Source organism: Pogona vitticeps, chromosome 2 (assembly GCF_051106095.1).
Source record: "Pogona vitticeps strain Pit_001003342236 chromosome 2, PviZW2.1, whole genome shotgun sequence".
Classification (NCBI taxonomy): domain Eukaryota; kingdom Metazoa; phylum Chordata; class Lepidosauria; order Squamata; family Agamidae; genus Pogona; species Pogona vitticeps.
The window spans coordinates 203,654,627-203,679,557 of record NC_135784.1 but is presented as its reverse complement, the minus strand read 5'-3'; the positions used below and the strand labels follow the sequence as shown (position 1 = coordinate 203,679,557).

At 39.2% G+C, this 24,931-nt stretch overlaps 2 protein-coding genes across 16 annotated transcripts in view; both read left to right on the top strand.

The window, feature by feature from the left end:
- The window catches only part of NRG1 (neuregulin 1), a 746,295-nt gene that overhangs the window by 603,116 nt on the left and 118,248 nt on the right, over positions 1-24,931 (top strand). Inside the window, exon 1 of one of the 15 annotated variants that reach the window (XM_020801398.3) lies at positions 11,709-13,180. The exons of 13 other annotated variants lie outside the window; for them this stretch is intronic. In XM_020801398.3, the coding sequence (XP_020657057.3) occupies positions 12,532-13,180 (649 nt within the window). In that variant the 5' untranslated portion in view covers positions 11,709-12,531. Of the gene's footprint in view, positions 1-11,708; positions 13,181-24,931 lie in introns of those variants that run through there. One more of the 15 variants, XM_020801403.3, reaches the window with a different exon arrangement.
- LOC140704801 (uncharacterized) lies at positions 11,972-12,237 on the top strand. Its single transcript, XM_072991967.2, is given in 2 exon segments — positions 11,972-12,061; positions 12,063-12,237. Coding segments are annotated over 2 exon segments (213 nt in total). The 3' UTR covers positions 12,186-12,237.

The window sequence follows — 24,931 nt, the reverse complement described above, 5'->3', positions numbered from 1 at the left end:
ATCAATATTGATAAAAAGTACTGTGTATCATCATTGAAAATATTTTCCTTTTTAGAGCACCACTTTTCTCTTTTTGTTGCAGCAGAGGAACATAAACATCTCACCTTATCAGTGACCCTTTGAGGATAGGAATTCATGTGAAATAAAGCTATTCAGAGAAGATCTCACACACACACACCCAGTTGTGTAGAATGCATTGATTTAGTTAGAAATGATCCTTTTCCACAATAAGATTATTATTAAAAATTATGAAGAATATCTGTATCGGCCAGGCACACAGCACACACAGAATGCATTTGTAGGAAAAGTATATGTCAGCTGTCAGAGTCTAGCTAAAGAGGTTGCTGGTAATCAATGGCCACATGAGACAGATGGAGCTGTCATTCAAATGGAAGGCTGCTGTTCTTCCTGCCTTGGGCTCAGATTCACATGGACAACAGGAAAAAGGACTCCCTATTAAGTCTGTGGAAATACCATCAGCTGTTGTCTTAATTTCCTATATTTCACCATCCTGGACATATATGTTTTTGATTTTATTGTTTTTAAATTTGTAAACCACCCTGAGTAGACCTTTGGTCTAGATGGGCAGGATAGAAATTCAACAAACAAACAAATAAACTGCTAATAAGAGCTTGAACAGAAGATTGATATCTGTATGGTAAAGGAAGAACCTAAAAACAGGAGCTTTTTTGATTCACAGCTTTCTTAAAGCTGCCATTAGAAGGTGAAGGTGCAGCTAATATATTTCATTGTACCTATCCTGCAACAAACTGATGTGGCTATCCTTGTATTGTTTTAAAGTTCCAGTACCAAATTCTTTTTATTTAAGATTATTGCTCTGAGAACAATAAAAATCATCTTGCCTATCTTGTGAGTTTTGATACAGAATCTCTTCATGATATTTATGGACAGTAAATGCTGGATAGAACACAAGTTTCTCTCTTTTGCTAAAATGGGATGGAATGACTGCACGTCTGGATGCTACCGTAGCAGAGACATGCCTACGTTGACAGGTCCCTTAATGTAGCAAGATAGAAGGCTTGCTGACCCATGTGCAGCAGTTTTCAGACAGGTTTGTTTGTTGGGTTGCTGTTGTAGGAGGAGTTCTTGAATTTACTTATGTAGTTCTCATACACTTACCAAATTCTGTTGCTGCTTTCATCATGTGCTTTCTTGAAAATGCTGAGTAAATGCACTTAATCACATTAATAGATGAAAGGAAATGCACACGCCTCTTACAATCGGTTAATTGCTACAGGAATAATTTGAGGCTGTCTGCTTCTAGTGTTTGGGCTCTGTAGAGCCCAGGTTATCCTCACAAACCCCTGTTTGATTTTTTTGCAAAAATTATTTGCTCTTACTTAACTATTCTGCTGTAAACTTCCATCCCATCACATAATGCATAGGCACATACTCCCCTCTGACAATAACTATAGCTTACCATTTCAAAGATAAATGGCATATATAGACTTTCTAGCTTCTGCCTCCACATGAATAATGTATTAAGCTTCCTGTGTTTGAAGGGTGCTGGTGGGGGTGTGGGGATGGGCAGGGAAAAGGTGGGCTATGATAGAAAGAATTGTCATAATAACTGCTGAGTAGACCCTTGGTGCATGTGTTTAAATATTGCATGTCTTATAAGGACCGTGTTGTAATACTGCTAAAAATTAGGAAGGTTAAATTTATAATCCTCCCCCACCCTGGCAATGATCATGCTAATACAGCCTTCTTTTCGCTTTTGAAATTCTAGGTCTCCACTCAGTCTATATGGCGCTTTAAAATAACCTTGTACTGTTTCTCATTTAGGGACGGTGTTCTGTACTTGTAAAGTAGTTGTAACAACACTCGACAATACTGGTGCGGAAAATGAGAGACAATCCAGCCTTATTTTTCAGCACATAAATTAGTATTTAATTAAGACAGGAATGAAATTATCTACTAATTGTAAATATGAAACATAGAATTTAAGGACTGTTTTAAAAAGCTTTTCCTAATGGAGCTATCAAGACTTGCATGTCTGACATATTTGTTCAGGCTTCACTAGATGAGATGCTGATTCTGCATCTAGAAACAGTGCACCCATAAGAGGACAGGACGGCCTGTTTATTCTGATACAATATTGCCTTATTCTGCATATGGAAAGTTAGCTTGTTTTTGTTTTGTAATTGGCCAGTTGGGAGATGGCACAGCTTTCTTTCCACGTCTAATGTTTCAGACATGCAGCTATGAAAGATTTGTAAGTCCAGAGGGACACCCTTCTAGGAGGCAAAAATACACATTTGCCTTCATGTGTGATCCAATGCTATACATTTCTCTTATTAGAATCAATTACTTTCTGGCACATACTGTCTTATTATGCTAGCTTCCTTGGCTTTGTTGTGGCCTTCTCACTAGCCTTAGGCAGTCATTACTGGAAAACTGGGATGGTTGCTCATGGGTATAGCCTACACATGAACTGGAACCTCTCCTCAAAAAAAAAAAAAAAAAAAAAAAGGATTCCCCACTTGGAGAAAGCAGCAACAAATAGGACTATTGATAAGCAGTCAGGCTGCATTTTGTCCCAAAGATTTGTTACAACATTACACTCTCTGCTTACATGGGAAACTGAAAGTTAATTTTTGGGTTTTGTTATAGGGAACTGCATTCCAAATACTGTACAGGATGTGTAGAGTTTGGGTCCGGAAAGCAGAATTTGGGGCTGGGGCAAAGATGTCATCCTTATTTTTTGTCCCAGTGTTACTGTGCCTGGGTACATATTTCTTTGCAAATCTCTAGTGTGCTGGGTTTTTTTTTAAAAAAAAACACCTTACATTTCAGCTGAAGGGGGACTGTTTTCCTGTGGTTGTTAGTGATTCGCATATGGGTAGAACCAAGCCCTGTGTTCTGTTCTTAAGAGGGTCCCCTTTGGTTCTGTACTACCACACAGACAGGATAAGATTCAAGATACAAAGATTCCTTATACATATGCTGCTTCAGTCAATTATCAGTAGTCCCAAATACATAGATATTTGTTGCCGATAGAGACTTGCACCCTAAATTTAATGTGCTGTACTTCATAGAGAGTTCTAGTAGAATTGGCTTTATGATAACTTTTTTAAATTTAGGAACCAATGTGATTTTGGTAGATTGAGTGTCAGACTGAGTTCAAATACATACCTGGCTGTAGAAACTCACTGGTAGATACCCAGGTTCAAACCCATACTTGGCTGTGGAAACTCCCAGGGCGGGGAGCAGCATTGGCAATCCACTCCTTGAACATCTCATATACCTCAAAAACCTTATAAGGGCTGCAATAATGAGGCAGTGGCTTTGATGGCATGTTAACAACACAGCAATTTACAAGTGAAAAAAATTACTTATGATTATTAAAGGTGGGCTTAGGCCAGGTACAATCTGTGCATTCTTTGATCACATTTTATTCTAATTCCTCTGTGAATGCAGAACAGTTATGTTTAATAGTTGGTTGCAATAATAAAAACTAGAAAAAGCAAGATGGTATTACATTTTGCTTTTGAGTCAGCACGCCATCATGAACAGAATCATCTAATTTGCTGCTGCAGACTTATTATCCTAAATTTATGTAAACATCTCCGCCCACACCCTCTGCTGTATCATAAGTCAGTCCCTGAATAATGTGAATATCATGGCAGGGAAAGAAGAAGCTGGCTTTTCCATATTGATTCTGTACACTCAACAGTACTTGCTCCCGTACTAGGATGTGGGTTTATATATGCAGCAGTAAATGCCAAGAAACTAGATGCAGAGAAAAGGCATCAAGCAGCACTCTGAATAATAAACTTCTCAGAAAATGTATAACTGTGTGTCATACTGTCTGACATATCTTAAAAAGGCAAAAAGAGAAAAAAGAATGACAAAGTTATTCTTTTATTTAAGTTATGTAAATGTATTTAAATGATTTGCTGGAAATCTTCTGTACAAAAGATGATGTGTGCATCACTTAGCTGTGTGAAAGAAATTTGGATATCTATTAATGCTTCCTCCTTTTTGCCTTTATGATTGCCATGAAACATGCAAATGACTCCATGTTCTTGGATACTTTGTAATTCCTCTTGCTCTGCTCCTTCACACTAGGCAGCAAAGATCTGATTTAGATATATGCTTTCTCCTCAGTATACCCGCTTAAAGACACGACTGTAGCTCAACCAGACAGTAATTCAGTGACTGTCCAGATATTCACAAAACTGTAGAATGGATTCTCAGTTTAGTGACATGGGCAGACTGATTGATTGATTGATTGATTGATTGATTGATTTAACTTGTGCACTGCACCACTTAGTAACTGGACAGTTTGCAAAATAGACCAGCAAACATTCATCCACCTCCCAAACACCAACCACATACAAACTCAAACAATATGGTTCATAAGGTAAAGGCATTTAGTCCGGTCATGTCCAACTGTAGGGTGCGGTGCTCATCCCCATCTCCAAGCTGTAGAGTCAGCATTTTCCGTGGTCACGTGGCCAGCGACTAGACACGGAATGCCGTTACCTTCCCACCATGGTGGTACCTATTTATCTACTTGCATTTGCATGCTTTCAAACTGCTAGGTTGGCAGGAGCTGGGACAAGTGACAGGAGCTCACTCCATTGCGTAGATTCAATCTTACGACGGCTGGTCTTCTGACCTTGCAGCATAGAGGCTTCTGCGGTTTAACCCACAGCGCCACCACGTCAGAACCTCTTCCTTAGAAAACAACTGCACATTTTACATGCTCCACCCAAACCACAGTGACCACACTGCGAGGCCAAAAAGGTGGCTACCCTATTCATACCCCTCTCCTAAATTAAAAATTCACAACAGCCAGGGATGTGAGAGGGTCACTTTACAAAGTTCTGTCTTTAATAATTCCTAAAAGTCAGGAGGAATGGAGCCTGGCACACCTCCGATGGAAGTTTATTCCACAGAGAAGGGGCCACTGCTGAGAAGCCCCCAGTCTTCATTGTCATCTTTTTGGCCTCATTGTGGCCACTGAGGTTTGTGTGGAGCATGTAAAATGAGCAGCTGTTTTCTAGGGAAGAGGTTCTGATAAATATCGAGATCCTAAACTATTAAGGGCTTTATAAATTAGTACCAGCACCTTGAATTGCACCTGGATACTAATAGTGAGCCAGTTTAGGCAAGCCAAAACTAAGGATATATGATCAGATTTACTACATGCCAAAATTAGTCTGGCTACCACATGCTGGAGTTTTTGTACTGTTTTTGAGAGCTGCCCTTGGCGATAGCATGGCAGTAGTAAATTTTTGAGATTACCAATTCATGAACTGATGTTTCTAGGCATTTTCTGTCCATGTAGTGACGTAACTGGGCAATCAGCTGAAGTTGGCCACCGCCAATGTTTGAGCATCCATGGAGACAGCCCCAAGCTTCAAACCCATTCTTTTGGGGGGGGGGAGTGCCCTACCTTGTCCAGGGCAGGTAGATTTCCCTCTAACTGATCAAATGGGCCTTTCAACATGTGACCAACAGTTTGGTTCTTTTGAGGCAAATATAGTCATTGGGGCAGGGGTTAGCCTTATCCCATCAGACCAGCATAGCCAATTATAATGGATTATGAATTGTGTAGTCTAAAAGGCATGGAAGGAAGCAGGTTGTCTATTCTTAGGTTGGGGTATGCATCCAGTGCTAAAACATCACTGAAGTACTTTATACAATTATGGGAAAGCCTTGTTTGAGAGGGGGAATCATTCTGTAAGGTTTTGGACTGAAGACAAGGTTTAAAAAATTAGAACTTGGAAACAAAATATTAACCAACATACTGTAGTAATGCTGCCAGTGCTGTGATTCTACTGCATAATCTTTCCTCAGCCTTCTGGCTACAGATGATTAAACAGGTTTCCCACTTTCTAAAATGTTGGTTATGGTGTTAATGGTAATAATATCATTTTATATCTCGGCTACTTGGGAGAAAATCGAATATTTCTTCTTGCACGTTTAATATCTTAAAGTGAAATTTATCAATTATTTGTGTATAATCTTGTGTATCTTAGCCTATTTGATAATAGGTTGTATCTGCACCAAATGTCATCAAGTCTTTGCCAGAAATACTGTATGCGACTCAGGGATGGATCTGTCCTTAGAAATTAGAATCTTTTTCTGAGATTGCCTTCTGTCATGGTCTATATTACCTCATTAGGGCAAATCACCCTGTCATGTTGTACACAATCCTGTTTTATTCAGTACGACTGATATTAGCAAAGCAGAACCTATTGAAAGCAAAATAGCTAGAGTAACGTGTAGGCCATGGGACTTGAGGACAAGAGTTGAGTATGTAGCAACTGCTTAACATCTATGCCCCATGAGATGTGTGTGGAATACAACAAGCTGTGGGACAGAAGGACACCCTGTGGAAAGAAAGAGTGACCTCTGAGTGACTATGTGAAATGACTGAAAATAAATAAGTTTGGTTTTTATTTTATATGTCAAGGACAACTTGATCCCATTGCCAGCACAAGCACAGCTGATGGGGACGTGGGAGAGGGCCTTCTCTGTAGCAGCTCCCAGGCTTTGGAATGCTCTCCCTCAGGAAATCAAGATGGCCTCTTCCCTGTTAACTTTTCAAAAAAAGCTAGACCCATCTCTTCAGACAGGCTTTTAGCAATTACAACTGAATCCCTGAACCCCATTTTAGCAGATAATTTAAATCTTTTTTTACTGTTTTAATTGTATTTTAAATCATATTGTTCAGTTTGTCTTTTAATATTTAACTTATTGTGTTCTTAAATTGTGTGAATTTTAATGTTGTGAGCCACTTTGGGTCCCTTGTTGGGAGAAATGCAGCATATAAATAAAACTAATAACAATAACTCCAGTGCTTGGATTTACAAACCTGTTTTATTTGCAAGAATAGAATGTGATCTAATAAAGTCAGTCCAGGTTTCCACAATCCATATGCAGCAACCCAGAAATTCATCATCTTTCTTGTAATATTTTGAATCCCATGTATGTTTTTATACATGCATTCTTATACAAATCTTGTGGGGTTTTTTTCTATAATGCAAAAGAACAACAAACAACACAAACATATATTTATTTATTTATTTGTTCATTCATTCATTCAGCTTATATACTGTTTAGTAGTGTGCTATGAACTCTCTGGGTAGTTGACAACCAACAAAATGCGATGTTTTAAGAAATTAATTGATAGAGCTTTTTTTTCTTTTGATAGCCATGAACTTCTGGAGTGCACCCCATCATGCATTAGGCATAGTAACATTCTTAATTTTTCCTTGGAATGTTTACTGCACCGTAACTAACATGTAGTTTTAAGTCAGAGTGCATTTTCTTAAAAAATCTTTTAACAAATCACAGTGATGCACAAGCTTCATTCTGCAGGTGCAGTCTACAGATCATTGGTTCCAATCTCTTAGATTTGGCCATTGGTAGAAAGTTGTCAGTACTTCCATAGATACCATTAAGATTTTAAGTGTATAAGGGCAATACAGTATGTGAGTTCCAATCTGTCTAAGTTGGTTGTGAAGCAGCAGCTAAATGTAAGAATCCAAGGTCCACAATCTGATCACAACATATTCTTAAATTAGCCCCATTGAAATGAATGAAAGCTGTACAATATCATTGGAAAGAAATATTAGGCTTACAATTAGTACACAACCACCCTAATAGTAGGAAATAAATTGATTTTCATTTATTAGGTTATAATCATGCAAATAAACAGTTCTAGGACTCAGAACAAAGTTGAAGGCTTGGTTGAGAATAAACATTGCCTCCGAATGAATCTTGAATCTATCTGAAGGAAGAGCTACCATGAGAAATGGTTCTCTTCTATTTTGCAGCCCTGTTTCAGTTTGCTGGGATGATAACCTCTCAGTCTGCAAATAAAACAATATTAATCTCTAAAAGCTTTAGTGAAGCAAGGCCAGTTGCTTTCAGTAATGTATTAATGTTTCCAAGTGTTGCCACGCTGATAGATGTGTCACTTCATCCTTTGAAAAAGTTTCTCTCATAAACTGCTGAAAAAGCCCCTTGCTTTTCCCTTTCATTAATTTAATCGTTAACAAGCACATTGAAACAATCCTTATGTCTGCAGCTGTATCATTGTAGCATTACTTTTTTTCATTCTTGGGCTCAGTATCTTTTTGTTAAGCAGTGTTCTTATACATAATTTCTTCGTTGGTATTATGTACCATCAAGTGACAACCTTGTGAATATTTATTTATTTAAAATATTTATACCCTGTCTTTCTCCTCAGAAGAACACAAGTCGACTTAAAATATTAAAAGCTGAAAATCAATAACTTATTTCAATATTTAAAAAGAATTAAACAGATGTCAGATTTAAAAAGTTGTCAATCAAAATAGTTTACAACCATCTAAAACACATTAAAATAATAATAACCAAGGAAAAAGCGTTTCTGAAGAGAAAAGTCTTTGCCTGCTTGCAGAAGGACAGCAAAGAGAGGCTCAACCTGGCTTCCCATATGAGAGAGAGAGAGAGCTACACAGTTCGGGAGCAGTGACAGGCAAGACATGAACAAACAGGACTGTAAGGGTGGTAGGAGCGAGAAAGGCCTTCCCCGATTATTTTAAAACCAGGGCAAGCTCATGGAGGAACCTCTAGTCTTTCAGGTAATCTGAATCCAATTTGTTTTAGGGCTTTATAGGTGAAAATGACCCATTTGTGTTGTGCCTGAAAACAGACCTACAGCCAGTGGAGTGCTTGTAACAGCGGAGTCATGTGATTCCTGTCAGCAGCTCCAGTTAACGATCTGATAGTGCATTTTAGACCACTGAAGTTTCTGATCATTTTCCAAAGGCAGTCTCACATAGAGTGCATTGCAGTCATCCAAATGGGATGTAACTAAAGCATGTGTCACTATGGCCAGGTGAGACATATCCAGAATCAGGCTGCACTAGCGCACTGGCTTTTCCTGTGCAAATGAACTCCTAGCCGCTGCTGAGACCTGGACATTGAAGGTCAGGCCTGAATCCAAGAGCACAAGCTGCAAAGCTGTGTTTTGATGGGGGGAGCATAACCCCAATGAGCACAGATTGAAACCTTATTAGCTAATCTGCCTTGTAACTGCCCCAAAGCATTTCTGGCTTGTTTGGATTAAGCTTCAGTTTATTCACCCTTTTACCAGCCCATCACTGACACCAGACACCAGTTTAGAACTGAAGCCGCTTACTTGGAATTAGATGGACATGAGATATAAGGTTGGATGCCATCTGCATACTGATGACACTAAAGTCCAAAACTCTGAACAACCTTAGAGTTTCATGTGTATGATAAATAGCACAGGTAAATTAGAATCCTGAGGGACATCATAAGCCAACGGCCAGGGCGTTGAGCAGGAAGGAGTCCCTCACACCACCTTCTGAGTTCTCCCCTTGAGGAAGGACCAGAGCTACTGTAGAACAGTGCCTCCATGTCCTATACCAGAGAAATGGCCCAGAAGGGCAAATGGTATCAAAAGCCACCAAGAGATCCAGCCAAACCAATAAGGACACACTCCCCTTGCCCCATTTCTGGCATAGGTTATTCACTAAGGCAGCCAATGCCATCTCTATCCCATAATCAGACCTGAAGCCAGAATGAAATGGATCTCGAGAATCAGTCTCATCCAGGAACTTTTGGAACTGAAAAACCATCCTTTGCTCCAGAACCATGTCAAGGAATGGGACTTTTGAAACAGATCAGTATTTTTCCAATACCATGGGATTCAAGGAGGGTTGTTTTTTCCCCACCAGCAGCCTTACTGCTACCTCCTTTAAGCATGCTGGGATCCTGCCCTGCTGCAGGGAGGCATCCATCACTACTCCTACCCACTCGGCCTTTCCCCTCTTATCAGCTTGTATATGCCAAGAAGAGCAAGGGTTCAACATACATTGGGGGTGGAGACATTCATCTCACCAAGGATCCTGCCAATACCCTCAGGCTGCAAGAACTGGAACTAATTAATTTAATTGAGAAGGAGTAGCCTCCTAAAGGTTTTATAAATTGAAGGCTGTGGCTGCCTTAGCTGCAGTTGAACAAAAAACCTGGTCAGGGGCACCCAGAACTTGAGGAGCTCTGTAAGTGAGAGAAAAATGATCAGTACTAGAGCAGACATGTTTAAAAATATTTCTGCACTTACAGCTTTGTTTGTTTGTTTTTTTAAAAAAACTATAGATTTTGTAAATCTGTTACAAATCCCTGATGTCCTATCAGTGGACTCCAATCATATGCCTTGTTCTGCATAGTCTAATTCTGGTTAGATTTTTATTTTTATTTTTTTTCTAAGATTTTCAGTCATATAACATGTACTTCTTTGGGTTCTTTAGTAGTTATCTTTTATTCTAGCCAAACAAATCTATCTTACTCTGTGGTTAGGCACTGGCTCCAGTTGAGGATGGTGAGTTATACAAATTTACCCATTTCCTCCGCATGCTTGACTAATGTTCTTAAGCTCGCAGTAGGGCTCAGTGATGCCAGAGAGGCTGATGCACTGCCTAGTCTCTCATGGCTGCTGATTAAGGATTCACAGCATATTCCATCACTATATATTGAGAGCCTAAACTGCAAAATATTGAGCTAGAGTAGGCTGGGAATTACGTAAGTATTAACTCTTGTCGTTCAGTGGATCTCCTCTGATTGAGGCTAGTTGTTCTATTTCATCCAATATCACATTGTTTTGGATGAAATAATTAAAACTCTGATCTTCAAGGTCATGAATTGTAAACTTGACATCATGAACTAACTGAAAGAAAATCTGTTGCAGACCTTCCAGGTAGCAAACTCACATTTGACTAATCCTCATCTGAATTGTATTGATTTGTTTGACTAGTGGTATCAGGTTTCACTTTTGACTTGAACTCCACTCCACTTATAGTGTGCATCATATAATTTGTCATGATTTCTGATACTTTGAAAATATTTATTTTGATAGCATTTCACTTAATTCAGTCTTTAAGTGATTTTAAATACCTTCAGTGCTGTAGAAGAAGTCGAGAAAACATGGTTTAACTATTATTCCCTTTAATCTTGGCAATTTCAAGAAAAAAAAACCTCAGTAGACAAAATTCTATCCATCTTTCATCATTTGAGAAGCTTGAATAAGAATCTCAATCTCTGTGTGTGTGTGTGTGTGTGTGTGTGTGTGTGTGTGTGTGTGTGTGTGTGTGTGTGTGTGTGTGTGTTTCTAGGCTTGCACTTCAAGTTGATGCAGTATTTATTAAAAACTTGTTAAAATGTTAATTCCAGAACAATACATCATTTGTATACATAGTATATCTGAAGTCCAAGTTGGAATGAAATGCAAGTTTTTCAAAAGTTGTCTCTGTTGTAAAACAACAACAGCTGTAGTCTGAAACTCACGTCAATGCCGTCTATATCGATGAGAAGCAAAAAAATTCTCTCTAAGCAGCACACAGAAAGAAACTGCAGCTGAAAGGCCTGTGTCCCTTGGGAGGGATCGGATATCCTAGCATCAGGTCCAGCCCATAAGGCTGCCACCTACAACCTTCCCCGCCCTTATCCTCTTGCAGCTTTGTTACATTGCTGTAATCGATTGGCATCCTTTCGTGACCACACGGTGGGAGAAAGAGAAAGAGCGCGTCTGACTGGCTCCTCTGTAGCTCCCTTTTTGAGTTTATGGCCTCTGTTCCTTTTAATTGGATAAAATAGGAAGTCATTGGCAATCCCGTGTTGCTGGGTGTGCTGATTTAACTCAGACCAGCCCTGCAGAGGGTTGGGGGTGGGGAGAGAGAGAAAGGAGAGCAGAGGGAATCTGTACATCGGAAGAACAGAGTGAAGGAAGAAAGGAACACACTGGAGGGGAAGTGGTCCTGGGAGGGATGAAAAAGGAGGAGGTGGTAAGGATTAAGGACAGAGTTGCCGTCTCTTCTTTTCAAATCTCTCTCTAATTATATTGCTTGCAGTGATGCTGAGGGAGCAGGCACCTGCTGCTCTGTAATGATTCAGCCTCTTTCTGCCGGCTCTTTTGCACAACAGGATGCTATTGCTACTGTCACTGCTGCTGCTGCTGCCGCTGCTCCCGTTCCTCCTGATTTTTCTTTCGCTTCTACTGCATGACAGCTGTGTTTTTCCTCCATCTAAGCGATCACCAGCCTCAAATGCTCAAGGTGAGAAGCCAGCCTTTCACTTCGGGCTGTTGGTTCACTTCAGCAGTTTTGTTTAGTATTTCAGCTTCTTCCTTTTTTTTATAATTCCCTCGTTTTTTGACTCCTTGAAGAATTGAGATGGCAGAAGAGGAATCAAGGAATTACAAACAAAATGAGAACGTGAGCAAGGAAAAGGAGCTGAATCATTATGAGGGACTTCCTTTCTGAGTATTTGCAAGGTTGTGTTTTGTTTTTAAAAATCTTTGCCATCTCTCCTTATTTGGATCATCTTTTGACATTCAGATCCCCTTTTGATGCCTGGTGCTGTGATCTTTCTCTGGATCTGTTTTCTCTCCTTTTGGCTTGCTTATTAAGAATGACGGACCAGAATAGAGTTGCTACGGTTGTGTAGAGGAGTGTTTGTTTGAAAAACATATATATATGCGTAACTATGTCTGAAGCCACTCTGGAGAGTTTTCCCAACCCCTCGGCCCAGCTGAGCCCTACTGCATCACTTGCCGGGCTCCCGGCTGAAGAGGACACGCCAGAGACACAGACCGAGGAAAGAAGAGTGCAGGGAATTGCAGGCCTCGCTGCTACCTGCTGTGTGTGCCTGGAGACAGAGCGTCTGACAAGCTGTCTCAACTCAGAAAAGATCTGCATTGTCCCAGTCTTGGGTTGCCTGATCAGCCTTTGCCTCTGTATTGCTGGCCTCAAGTGGGTGTTTGTGGACAAGATTTTTGAGTACGATGCTCCTACCCACCTTGATCCTGGTAGGATTGGACAAGATCCATTCACCTCTGGGGATCCTAATGCATTATCTGCTTGGGTGCCATCTGTAGTGCATACATCGTATTTCCCAATACCCACCAGCAAAACAACATTTGAGGTTACAGGTCAGCCTGATGGGGCCCGATTGCTTACTTCCGAGGCTCCTGATCAGCCATCCCCATCTAAGAGTGTGTTAGATTACCATTTCCCACCCTCTTTGTCACCCTCCCTAGCTCCATCTAGCCTAGACACTGAAGTAAAAGTACCTACAACAGCATCTTTGGCACAAGACATTGAAACTAATATCCAGACAGCTCCACCAAAACTAGGTAAGTATAAAATCACACCCCAACCTCCTATGCAGCTTTATGTGTTGAACAAAATCTTTTGCATGTAACATTCATACACTGTGGTGAGAATAGAGATTGTTTTGCTAATCACTGGATAGAAGTGGATTAGTTCTGGAAGCAGTTTTATTAAGATCCAGAAAAATGTATGTGAATGCTAGATTGATTTCCTTTTGATTTCAGCCCTGGTCCTGACTTGTAATTAACTTCTGTCTTCGACTTTGCCTATTTCCCATCTTCCTTGTATTCTGTATTTGTGACAAATTGCACCCCACATATATCATTTTTTTTCCTCATCAGGTAAATTAGTGCTATAGGAGGGCGTTCCTGTTAGCTTGGCAGTAATTCTAGCCACGCAGATTTCTCCTTGCAACTTGGTATCAACCTATGCAGATGTGAGTCTCACTAGTGTCTCCTCTAGTCTGATGTCCTGTCATCATTTATAAGTCTTCAGTGTGTGGCTAAATACAGGCAGTGACTTGCTATATTACAGCCTGGAGTCTCCTTGTGCCGGCGGTTCAACCTTGAAATGCATGGGCTGATGATAAACGTGAAAGAGCATCTAAACCTGTATAGAACATGAATCCTGTGCTTTTGAGTAATTACAAGCCGATTCCACATATCTGGAAGCTGAGCGTTTTCATTACACGGAGTACTTAGCTTTCAGGTTACTTTAATATTTAAAACGCTGCTTTTTAAGAAATGTTTTGCCTGTAGGCACAGGAAAGAAAATACTGTGAAATATATAAGCTTGCTCCTGCGCAAAAGCTTAAGAATATTTCCAACACATTTATTCAAATATTCTTCCTCTTCATGGTGAAAACTCTCTCCCCTTTTCCTACTCTTTGACTTAATCCTAAACTCCACTGATTAGTTTATACTAGAAGATTTAAGCAATAGTGTCCCCTTTACTTCTGTTGCTAAGAAATTACAAAAAACTGTTTCCATCATTTAACAATTGGTTTATACATCTTATCAATCTATTAGTACTTTTCTGATTATTCCATGGTTCATCGTATGATATTGGGCATCAATAAGCCTGTATCCCTTCTGAAATGCCATACCCAGCATTTTGCTATTTATAATATTACAACAGATTAAAATACAGTTTCAGACAATGGCATTGTTAACCTTCATTGATGTGTAAGTACTGAAACAATGCATCCCAGGTTGGCAGACTAAGAAAAGGGAAAGGGGTGTGTTTCGAGAATCCGACCAGAACCCGCAGTGGTGAACATGAGTTATTTCCTAGACTTGATAAACTGTCTTATACAAAGACTATCAGTCACTTTCTTCTCTTCTTATCTCATATCTTTCCCTTGCAGAAAATATTTTAGAAATATTATTTCTGAAGCATCAAGTGTTGGCCTTGTATTCTCATGTGGTAAATGTGTCAAATAGGACAAGAATTTGACGCATATTTGATTATCGTGAATTAGCATTTACAGTATTTTGTGAATCAGCATTATGCAGGTTTAATCACTGGGACTTTTTATATTTAGTGTGACATAGGATTTCAGCCTTTGTGTATCAAATGATTTGACATTTGCAGATGAAGAGGCTCCATTGTTTTTAGATGAAGCTATATCTATAAGCAGCAGCTGTGGATCTTGTCCACTTACCGTAACAGTTACAGAATTTTCAGAATTCATGTCCATTAAATATCTTCTCTTTTTTAAAAAAAAATCATTGCAGAAATATTTAATGAAACACAACTTACCTTCACTTTATTGTCAGATAAGAAACTTGGGAAAGTAAAAGACAGATTTTTAGGCAATAGTCATGTATATAACAGTCATGATAATGATGATAATGTTTTAGTTCCAGAAGCAGTTAGTGAAGCAGCTTCTTTTCCTTTCCCCCACCCTCTTATGTTTTTCAAAAGTAAAAACCATTGGCAGACTTCAATAAAACATCGTTGCCACCCTTCTGATGCTGGCAAAATGAATGTCATGTACAAAAAGTGACTTCTATTCGGAGCAAAATGTGGCAGAGCTGAAAAAGCAAATCCAAAAATGCACAGCCTGCAAGATTCTGTAGAATTATTTGATCTATTCAGTGATTTTTATTTGAGACAAAAAATAGTATCTCCTTAAGATCTACCCACCTATTATTTTTAGAATAAATTACCTACATTAGAAGCTACCCACCTACATTAAACTCTGTAAACCATTCAGCTCACATTTGCAGAATAAAGAGGGAGACACTATTGTTTGAGGATTGCACCTAGTGATTTGGCATCTGCTTGTCTGTTTCTTTGTTTTAAAATGTGAATTTCATACAGATATTTGCAGATTATCTGTGGAATCTTCCATTCGTTTTATTTTCACTTACACCAGGAATGTTTGCTTAGAATCATAATTCTGACACGTTTGGTAGCTATAAAAAAATCTGTTTGGTATCAGTGTAAAGTGAAACAGCAAGATAGCTGATATAAAGTGTATATATATGGGAAAAACTTGTTCATACTGTGTTTTATGCAGTATTAAGTCATTGAGCAGGATAATAATAACAATTTAAAAAATCCATTAGGTGGGTTTTGGGAAGCGGGCTTTGTAAAGCACATTCATATTCCAGGGAAGAATTTGAGACATTATTGCAGTATTTCTTCAAAGCTAAGTATGTGCTGTCACAGTTCACAGTGTGAAAATGACATGTCAATTTTGAAAGTAGACTTTTTGTCAGTGGCAGAATCTTGCTTTTCTTATCTCTTTTCCGTCCAACTCAGCAGATTCTGTTTAGGGCTTTATCCTTCAAGGTCATAGTCTGACAAGGGCTAATTGATTCTTCTCTGAGATGGAGTCTGGGAGAGAAGCAATCCTCATAATTGTCTCAGCTGCATTAGTCTTGAAACTTGTCTACCTTTTAGTACCGTATACTTTGTATTTTATCAATATAGTAATAATCCACTTTTCCATAGCTGTCTGTTTTAAATTAAATGTCACTCTTCTTTTGTTGTTTTGGGAAATGTCATATAGCATTTTTATGCATTAGTAGATGTGATATATCTATATGCTGATGGGAAAGCTTATATATTTTTCCATAACCTGTAACCTCTGTGTAAGCATGTGTTGGTCTCATGAATACTAATCTTGCTTAAGTGAACTTTTCTTTAAACCCTACAAAAGCAGCTTGGTTGTTGCACCTCTTATACTAGATAATTCCAGTTGTTATTTGAGATGATTCTTGAATTGTACTTTTAAACATTTTAACTAGAGTATAATTTTCACTTTCTTTTAATGTCCAAACAAGGCTAATGGTGACTCTCTGTACCATTGTCTATTTGATTTCATCTCACAGACCTTGACCTTTCTTTCTTTAAATGCCATGAGACTCTGAAAATGAATTTTGGGTAATTGACCATAGGAAAACACACTAAAATGGTGCTCAAAAACATGGGTCAGAACCTTGGAGCAGCCTTGTTTAAAAGCCTCCTTTGATAGATCATCATCAGTGATGGCTTTTTGAAGTGAGGGCTCCAGTCCCTTTGAGTTGATTATTAGGGGAAGCCTGGTTTAATTTTAGCTTGCAAGAACTGTTAACCAGGGACCCACTTCAGCCATGCCTAGTGCATTCTGGAAAACAGGGAAGAGAAGTTTAACAAATGCTGAAGTATATTGAAGAAACAATGAAATATTGAAGAAGAATATAAATCTTGATTTATTTTGTCTTTGCATAATAAATGAGAAAACACAAGAAGTTTTGTTCCTCCCACAACGTAACAATGACTGTTTTTGTCAGGTTCAGAGAAAATTTTGTGTGTTTCCAAAAGTGCATTATTGGAACATGCAAGAAGTGTTGCCTTCTTGCTGGAACTGCTAAACATTGCACTTATCGGACAGGCTGTTTGTTTTTTGATTGAGCAGCGTGTCCTCTTAGGCTAGGTGTGCCCGTGTGCTTAGGGGAACGGTATAAAATGTAGAGAACCCAGTCCCCAAAACTGCTTTTGTCTGATTCTTGCTCTGAAAGCAAGATTTTTCACAGTGGTTGGAGAATTCTCAACAGGCTGTCTTGATGTGTCAGGGTGTCCTGTTTTGACTTGAAATGACAGATTGCTGAGACTTCTTCATGTCTGTGTTTTGCAGTTGTAGTGCTCAATAAATGTTATGGAAAGCCATGACATTTACTCAGCACTGTAATAACAGAACAAGAAATTGTGCATTAGGTGCAATATGTATTCTATATGGCTAACTGGTAGGGATGAAAAGTGACTATTCATTTTTTTCATTAGGGAATGGAACTCTGCTGCAAGCTTTATACGTATAACTAATCTGTGCAAGAATAAAAGGTTAACCTTATCAGTTCTGGGGTTTTCATATTTTTTAACCCCATGCCCCTTTGTTTCACCAGTTTTGGTATCCCCATGCTCTTATCCCATGAATTGTCCTCTGGATAGTCCTTGAGGGGGGAAAACTCATTAGAACCTTATAGTAGAGCTTCACCTTACAGCACCTGCAACCAAATTTTAACATAGTTCAGTGTATTTCTCCAAACTACAATGTTGCATTCATTGCATCAGAATTATTTACTACTTGTACCTCTTTTTGTAGTAATAGAGTTGATCACCAGCTTCAACCTACAGTGCTGAATTTTCAACTGTAAACTCAAATGCCTTTCAAATAACAAATAAGTTTTGTATTGTGTTCGTAAGTGTTCAGAGTGCTCTACATTCGTTATCTAGCTATAATCCTTACAACTTGCTTTTAAAGCAGCTTGATATTAGCATTTGTCATGTTATATGTGAGATGGGGCAAAACTAAGTGCCGGGGGGGGGGCTCCATCTCTAAGGCTAGATAGAGCCAAAATTCTGTCCAAGAATTTATAGCTCAGTCTTTTAGCCTCTAAGCTACATCAACCACTGTGTTGACCTTGCCCACAACCACCCTCCCTGAGCCCCTGTGCTGACCCCATCTCCTAGTCGGCCACCTTAACTATTCCTGTAATCCAAGTCTTCGTTACCTCAACTCCTCCCCCACATCTGTGGCTGCAAATGGAGACCTGCAGATTCCCCATTTCATTCTCTTCTGTTCAAATACGCTGCACTCCAGTCTTTTATAGTCCTACTTTTTGCTCCATGTTCCTTGCTAATTTTAAAGAGAAGGAGAAGGCATATACTGGGGTATGCAGCAGAAGCTATTGTCGGGTTAATCTGTTTGCCCTGCTTGAAGGCATTAGCTTTCTGACCCTCGTCTGGCTAATAACAACTCTGTTTGGCAGCCCTACTTTAGTATGTTGGCAGATCACATCTGACACTGAATATGTGATCAGAAGTAAAATATGTGATCAGTCTAGAAGGACGTGTGAAAAATTAGGCCAGAAAGTAACTGGTAGACCACCCCGAATCCAAGGTTGATGGCAGGGTTAATCACAAGTACAAAATACTCAATTTCTGAAGTCTGTACTCTTTTGTCTTGGAGGTAGCCTTCATAGCCCCACATTCATGCTAAATCCACCCATTTTATTACCACCAGGAGGTAGTTAAGATTCCTGCTTCATTCGGTAGGCCCAGGCTGCAGGAATTCTTAGGTGTCTGAGGCTTTTGGGATCATGGGAAGAGTGCTTCCAATGATGCCTGAGTCTCTTAAAGCTCGCAGGTGTAGCAGTCAGATGCAACTATGAAAGGATAATGTTACATGTACTCATTTCATTTGTGTAAGTGAATGGTTTTGAGAAGCAGGAATAAGTGGCTAAGGTTTTTTAAATGGCCTGTATGTTTGAATGGGGGAAGAACAGTTTCCATCTCTCTCCCCCTCATTCATCCTCCAGCATTTTATCACTACCCATCTTTCTTTTGGTTCCTCTTAGCCTTTGTTTCAGCTGTTTTACTTTCATATTCCTGTCCTCATCACATTCCTGGAAGACCAAGAGGGTGCTAAATGGACAGCAACTCACTATCATTTCTCTGCTTTGCATCTGTACAGACAGAGCTAAGTAGCAGCAACTTTCTATCCTAAGCAGACCTCCAGAGTGCAGTCCTAAGTTTGGCATAAAGAAAAAAAAGTGTGTGTGTTTGTTGTTGTTGTTGTTGTTTATTCAATTCATTTTATTTCTATACTGGGGTGCAGGTAATCAGAAAGACCTCTTATTTATTTTAATTTTTTTAACCCTGCTTTTCTGCTTAAAATGACACAAGGCAGCTTACATCATTGAAAAAGATAGCTAAAAACAACAAATGATTAACATATTAAAACAGAATTAAATGAATATTGTGTTAAAGATATTAAATAAAAGCATTATTAGAAGAAATTTAAAGCAGTGACAGACAAAGCCCTTTCTCAAGTCCTCACCAAACTCTCTCCCTATTTACACACATTTGAGTGAAGAGTTTCTCTTGGTCTTGCTATCTCCAGAGGTACACATGGCAGGGACATGACAAGGGGCCTTTTTAGTGGATGTTCCCAGGCTCTGGAACTCCCTTTCATCAGAGACTAGGCTCCTTCCACTGGCAGGCAGTGACTTTTCTCTTCAGACAAGCTTTTGGCAACTGCATGGACTGTAGAGGAGGTTTAAAGAGGGATACAGCACTTTTCTTTAAAGCAAGCAAACAAACAAACAAACCTTGATGTTTGTTTGTTTAATGTTTGTAGATTCAAAACTGGGAGCAGCCGCTGAAAAGAGCCTCTCCTGATTCATCACCAGATATACCTGTGAGTGCAATAGAATGAGTAAAAAACCTCCTGTGAAGATCTTAAAATCTGGGTATACAAATCTACAATAGTGAAGAGGTTGTACGTGGGGATTTCTCCTCCTTAAATGTTTTCGTTTCTGTTAGGAAGAAGCAGAATCTATTATGTACCTATAAAATTTGTCTCAATCCAAAAATACCATTTAGGTTTAAAGTCAAATAAGCTGGACTTCAGTCTGCCAAAGTAAATGCTGCTAATCACTCAAGTTGGCTGGATAGCTCAGTGAGTTGGGCAGTGAGTCTTTTACATATGGAAAGGCATCAAGATATCTAGACTATTCATGAAAACTGTAATTCAGCCCTTCCTGGCTCATATAAATGATCCCAACATTGCTGAGATCTGTTCTATTCAGAACTATTCATGTCTTGCATTGTTCACAGCAAAATAAATTAGCAATACACCAGATCACAATAAAATAATATTTTACACACATACACATGCCTGAACAGGCAAACAACCACACATACGGAAAGCATTAAAATATCATTACAAATATATTGTATTACCATTTAGCTAATGAGTAGGATCTCTTGCTTCAGCAACTTTTTCCCATTGTTCTAATGATGTTCTGTTTGCCCTTTATGCAGTGCAGGTATGTACCAAGCAATTTTTCTTCAGTTTTGCAGTGTAGTCAGGATTATTTTGGAACAGGAGGAAAAAAAGAGAGTCCTTCTCAACAACTGGCAACAAGACAAAAGTTGACTTCTAAAGTATATGGTCCAAGTTGCTATGTAGTTCTACATTTGCTCTGCATTATGCAGCTAGAAAGACATAAATGAAACCTTTTTACGTTTTGATCATCTGCAGTATTGCTAATGGAAATGCAATAGATTTTGGTGCAGAAACCTAACTCTGAATCAATATTGATGCAGCGAAGCAGCTGGGTCAGCAGTGGTGCCTCTGTATGCCTAGGACCCAAGATAAAGCTAGGCATCTTCCTGGAAGCCACCACCAGTTTTAAACAAGGGTATAACCAAGTTTAGAAAAGCATACCTAGCCTTAGCTCTGGCCCTGTCAGTGTCCTTGGGAAAGCCTTGAAAAGAAACCAGATGGTTGTGGGTAGGGAATTGGAAGTGAGGGAAGAACACTTCACAATCTCATTCATCACTGAGACTTCTGTTAAAAAGCACTTGTGTGGCATCATACATCATGTAGTTTCTGGATGCAGCTCCATAGTGTTTAGGCAGATTGGATCTGATTCTCTTCTGTCCTGCAGCTATTTTCATAGCATATCAAAGACTGGCCACAGTATGAGCAGTGATACGTATCATCATTATGACATCTACTCAGAGTAAGATCTCTTCTGATATAGTTCTTTGTTCCAGTAGTGGCTTTCCCAATCACCTTTTCGCAAAGTCAGTTGAGTGTCACTTTCAGAGTTAGTGACCAGCAATACAGTTAACCCTTTCCCCTCAAACCACCTGCAGAGTTGTAAGCAATCAACAGTTTCTGGAGAACAGTACAGGCAAAATGGTGAGCTTCTATATTTCTCTAGTTTATTCTAAAGTTTCTTATAAGTTATAACACTGTTACAAGATGCAGTTATCCCATATGACAACTTATGTGCTGCTTTAGGCATGTTTTGACATCTTATGTTCTCATAAGCTGCTGGTTTCATTTGTTGTCTCTTCACTTAGCTCTTGACTGCTGTAGGAGTACCTACAGGTTCTCCTGTGGATAGTCTCTACTGCAACAGGGCAGAATAATCTTTAGGTGATGGGTGTCTGAGATATATATATTCTGGGACTTCATGATTGACAGGGAAGCGCTGGTGCTTCCTCCTCAAGGACACACGGGTCATACACGATTTTCTTTCTTTTTAATGTGAAGTGGTAGAATGAAGGCCTGTGCTTTAATGATTCTTGTCAGGATTATTAAAGCTAGACTGATGATGAGATGTTTTCATTTTCTTCAATAGTAGTCAGTTGTAGTCATTATATAGTGTTATAACCAAGGAAACAACTGAAGTGGGGAAAATATGCAGTGTATCAGATACTAGCCACCTACTGGTTACATTTTCAGAGGTACAGTACTGTACTCAATATTCTACTGAAATATGCTGGAGAACACAGGTATAGGCCTTCATAGTGATGAATTGTTGTTGAAGGCCATAATTGCTTATAGATGTTTACAATTTAATTCTGATTTTAGGTATTCGACCATTATCAATTTCTTAGTAAAAACAAAGCTATTGATGTGAGTAGCATATTGTCATCCCGCTTGTTTTCTCAAATGCCATTTACTGATATAACCTTTACGAAAAATAGTGCCCCAGATACTCTCCTTCTCCTTTACAAACACTGTATTTCACTCCCTATCTTTCTTCCTGCTATATATCTGTTTTCTTTGCTGTATGTTTTCAAGATTGGACTTTGCCTTGACTTTCTTTACATTGGAATGTCATGGCATGTGACTTTTTAATAATTTGGAAGCACATCCCTTTTTTTTTTTGAGATGAAAAGAGCGATGGCTTAATGTCATGTAGTGTGCACTAAAACAGAATGGAAAACTAGTTTCAAGGCTGATTGGCATTTACTTTGGAGTCTCTGGGAGAAATCTCAGTGATACTCTTTCACTAGTCAATTAGTTCTCACAATAAGTCACATCAAATTGTGATGGAAAGCACCAGGTATATACAGATATTTCTCAAAGATGCTTGCATAGAGAGAAATATTTGAAGTGGTTCAAGTTTTCTATGAATTAAATATAGGGGCACCCGAATTTTATAGCTGCAGGGATGTCTTCAGCATTTGCGTAATTGCTAAATTAAGCTATTGAATGTGGGAGGGGAAGTTTTACTTTGAATATGAAGAAATTGATCTAAAAACAGGGAGCATCCTGGTTGTTCCATGTAATTGTTTTCTGGCAGAAAACCACTCATAAGATTATCATTATATAGTGTTCCCAGGGGCATTCCTACAAAAAAAATATATGGTGGCCATGAGGCTTATTGGAGAGGCTTGTGTTAACTCCTTCCTTCCCCAGGCAACTCTCTATCCCCTTTTTCCCCTATCCTCCCTCCCCCTCCCTCCCTCTCATTCACATCTTTCATGCAAAACTACTATAAATCTTATGAAAGGAATTAGGCAGCATCAGCTTTCTGGTAGAAAGACATACTTTTCATAGAAATTTGGCTAGCAAAGGGAATGTAAATTGTGACTGGTGTGTACTTAGCTTAGTTATTTGATTAATGAGAATTAGAAAAGGATAAGAATATAAGAAATGAAACAGAGATCTAGGCTGAATTCAAACATGCTGCTTAGAAAATGCTGTCAGGCATTACATAGCACTTTTAACACTTTAATAGGTTTTTACTTGCCTAGAACAGAAGCTAAACTCAGATAGGCTTTTCACATTTTGCCTGTTACCTAGGATATATTTACATTTAACTATTTCCTGTCAAGAGATGTGTACATTTATGAAAATGTCTGCTTAATGAAGTTGTTTGAGATGGTTGATTCTGTAAAACAGTAGAATATGCTACCCATGTACCTGGATGTATCTCCCCTTCACATACATCAATAGCTGATGATAAATGTTCTACAGGCACTGTGAAATGCCCAAGAACAATGAAATAGACAATTTAAAGAACCAAAACAATAGAAAAACATCTGAAAGATTGTGTAAAGTCTGGTAAAGGACAAGACAGCAGCAGCCAACTAAGGACATGTTAAAGTTAAAAGACAGACTAAAACACAGAACTGGAGTAAAAAAAGAAGGAATCCACTGAGTGTGCAAGATGGGCTTCCTCCTCTACAGAGTTCTATAGTCTAAGTGCAAAGGACTCCCAGTTTGTGGTGAAGAGCCATCAGTCTCTTGCAACACATAGGAAGCTGTCTTATATCAAATAAAACCACCAGTCCATCTGTCTCAGTATGATCTACACTGACTTCCAGCAGCTTTCTGGGGTTTCAGGCATGGGTGTCTCCCAACCCAATATGGAGATTCCAGGGACTGAACCTAGGCCCTTTTCTATGCGTAAGAACTACTGAGCTATAGCTCTCCTGAATACCCCTCAAAATAAAGTTCTCTCTAGAAAATTGTAATACCCATTCAGTCTTTTACAGGAAAGGGTGGTTTGTCAGATAGCTTGGTCCTGACAGTCCTGGCCAGTACTTTCAGTTGTGGCCAAAAACAGATGATCAGTCTGTCTGCTGTACTAACCTGCTTAAGTCAGAATCACATAAAATCTCAAAGGCTGCAAGTCAAGATCCTGGCTGCAGTCAGCCTGAACAATCAAAAGCTTCCAAGCCATCTTTAAAGGGAGTCCTGTGTAAAAAGTACTGTATTACGATAATCAAGATGAGATGTAGGTGAGACACATGCCACCATGGCCAAATTTAACACCTCTGGGAGTGAAGATTGTTAGCATACCAAGTTTAGCTTAGCAGAAGCACTCTAAGCCACCACCAAAATCTGGCCGTTTAGATTTCAAAGGGAACACAATTCTATCCTAAGAGACTAAAGCCCCATTTCTCCATTGGGATTCTGCAGTATCTACCGTATTTCAGGGATCTTCCGAATGGGCTTCTGGTATGCCCCCGACCCTTTTCTGCAGTCACATGCTGAGGAATATGTATCTGCCTTTCCACCCATTTCTTTTCTAATTGTAGGACAGGAGAATGTTGAAGAAATGCAGCTTAGGTTAGCCTCCCGTCAAAATAAAATAAAACAAAGGGTGGGAAGAAGGCTGGTCAGTGTTCTTTGGTTTAGTTTAGCTTCTTAACAGATATTGGCCAAAATCCTGTTGGTTAGTGAATTATTTACTAAGCCTCCTCCCTTCCAACAGTGTTGTGGCATATTACTTCATAGTCTGCTTAGTACCTTAGGAGGAAAGGTGACACTTTATAAATCCCTAGCCCAGCAGGCTCCATCTCTAGCCTAGATCCACAGCCCCCTATTGTCAAAGACAGACTGGACTCAACCATTTATGAAGGTTCAACAGAGTGATTCCTAAAAATAATAAAACCCACCTTCCCAATATTACTGCTCCTTCTCTGCCATTTCTGTACAGTATCAGCCGGTTTCTTGGACAACTCCTCTTTCA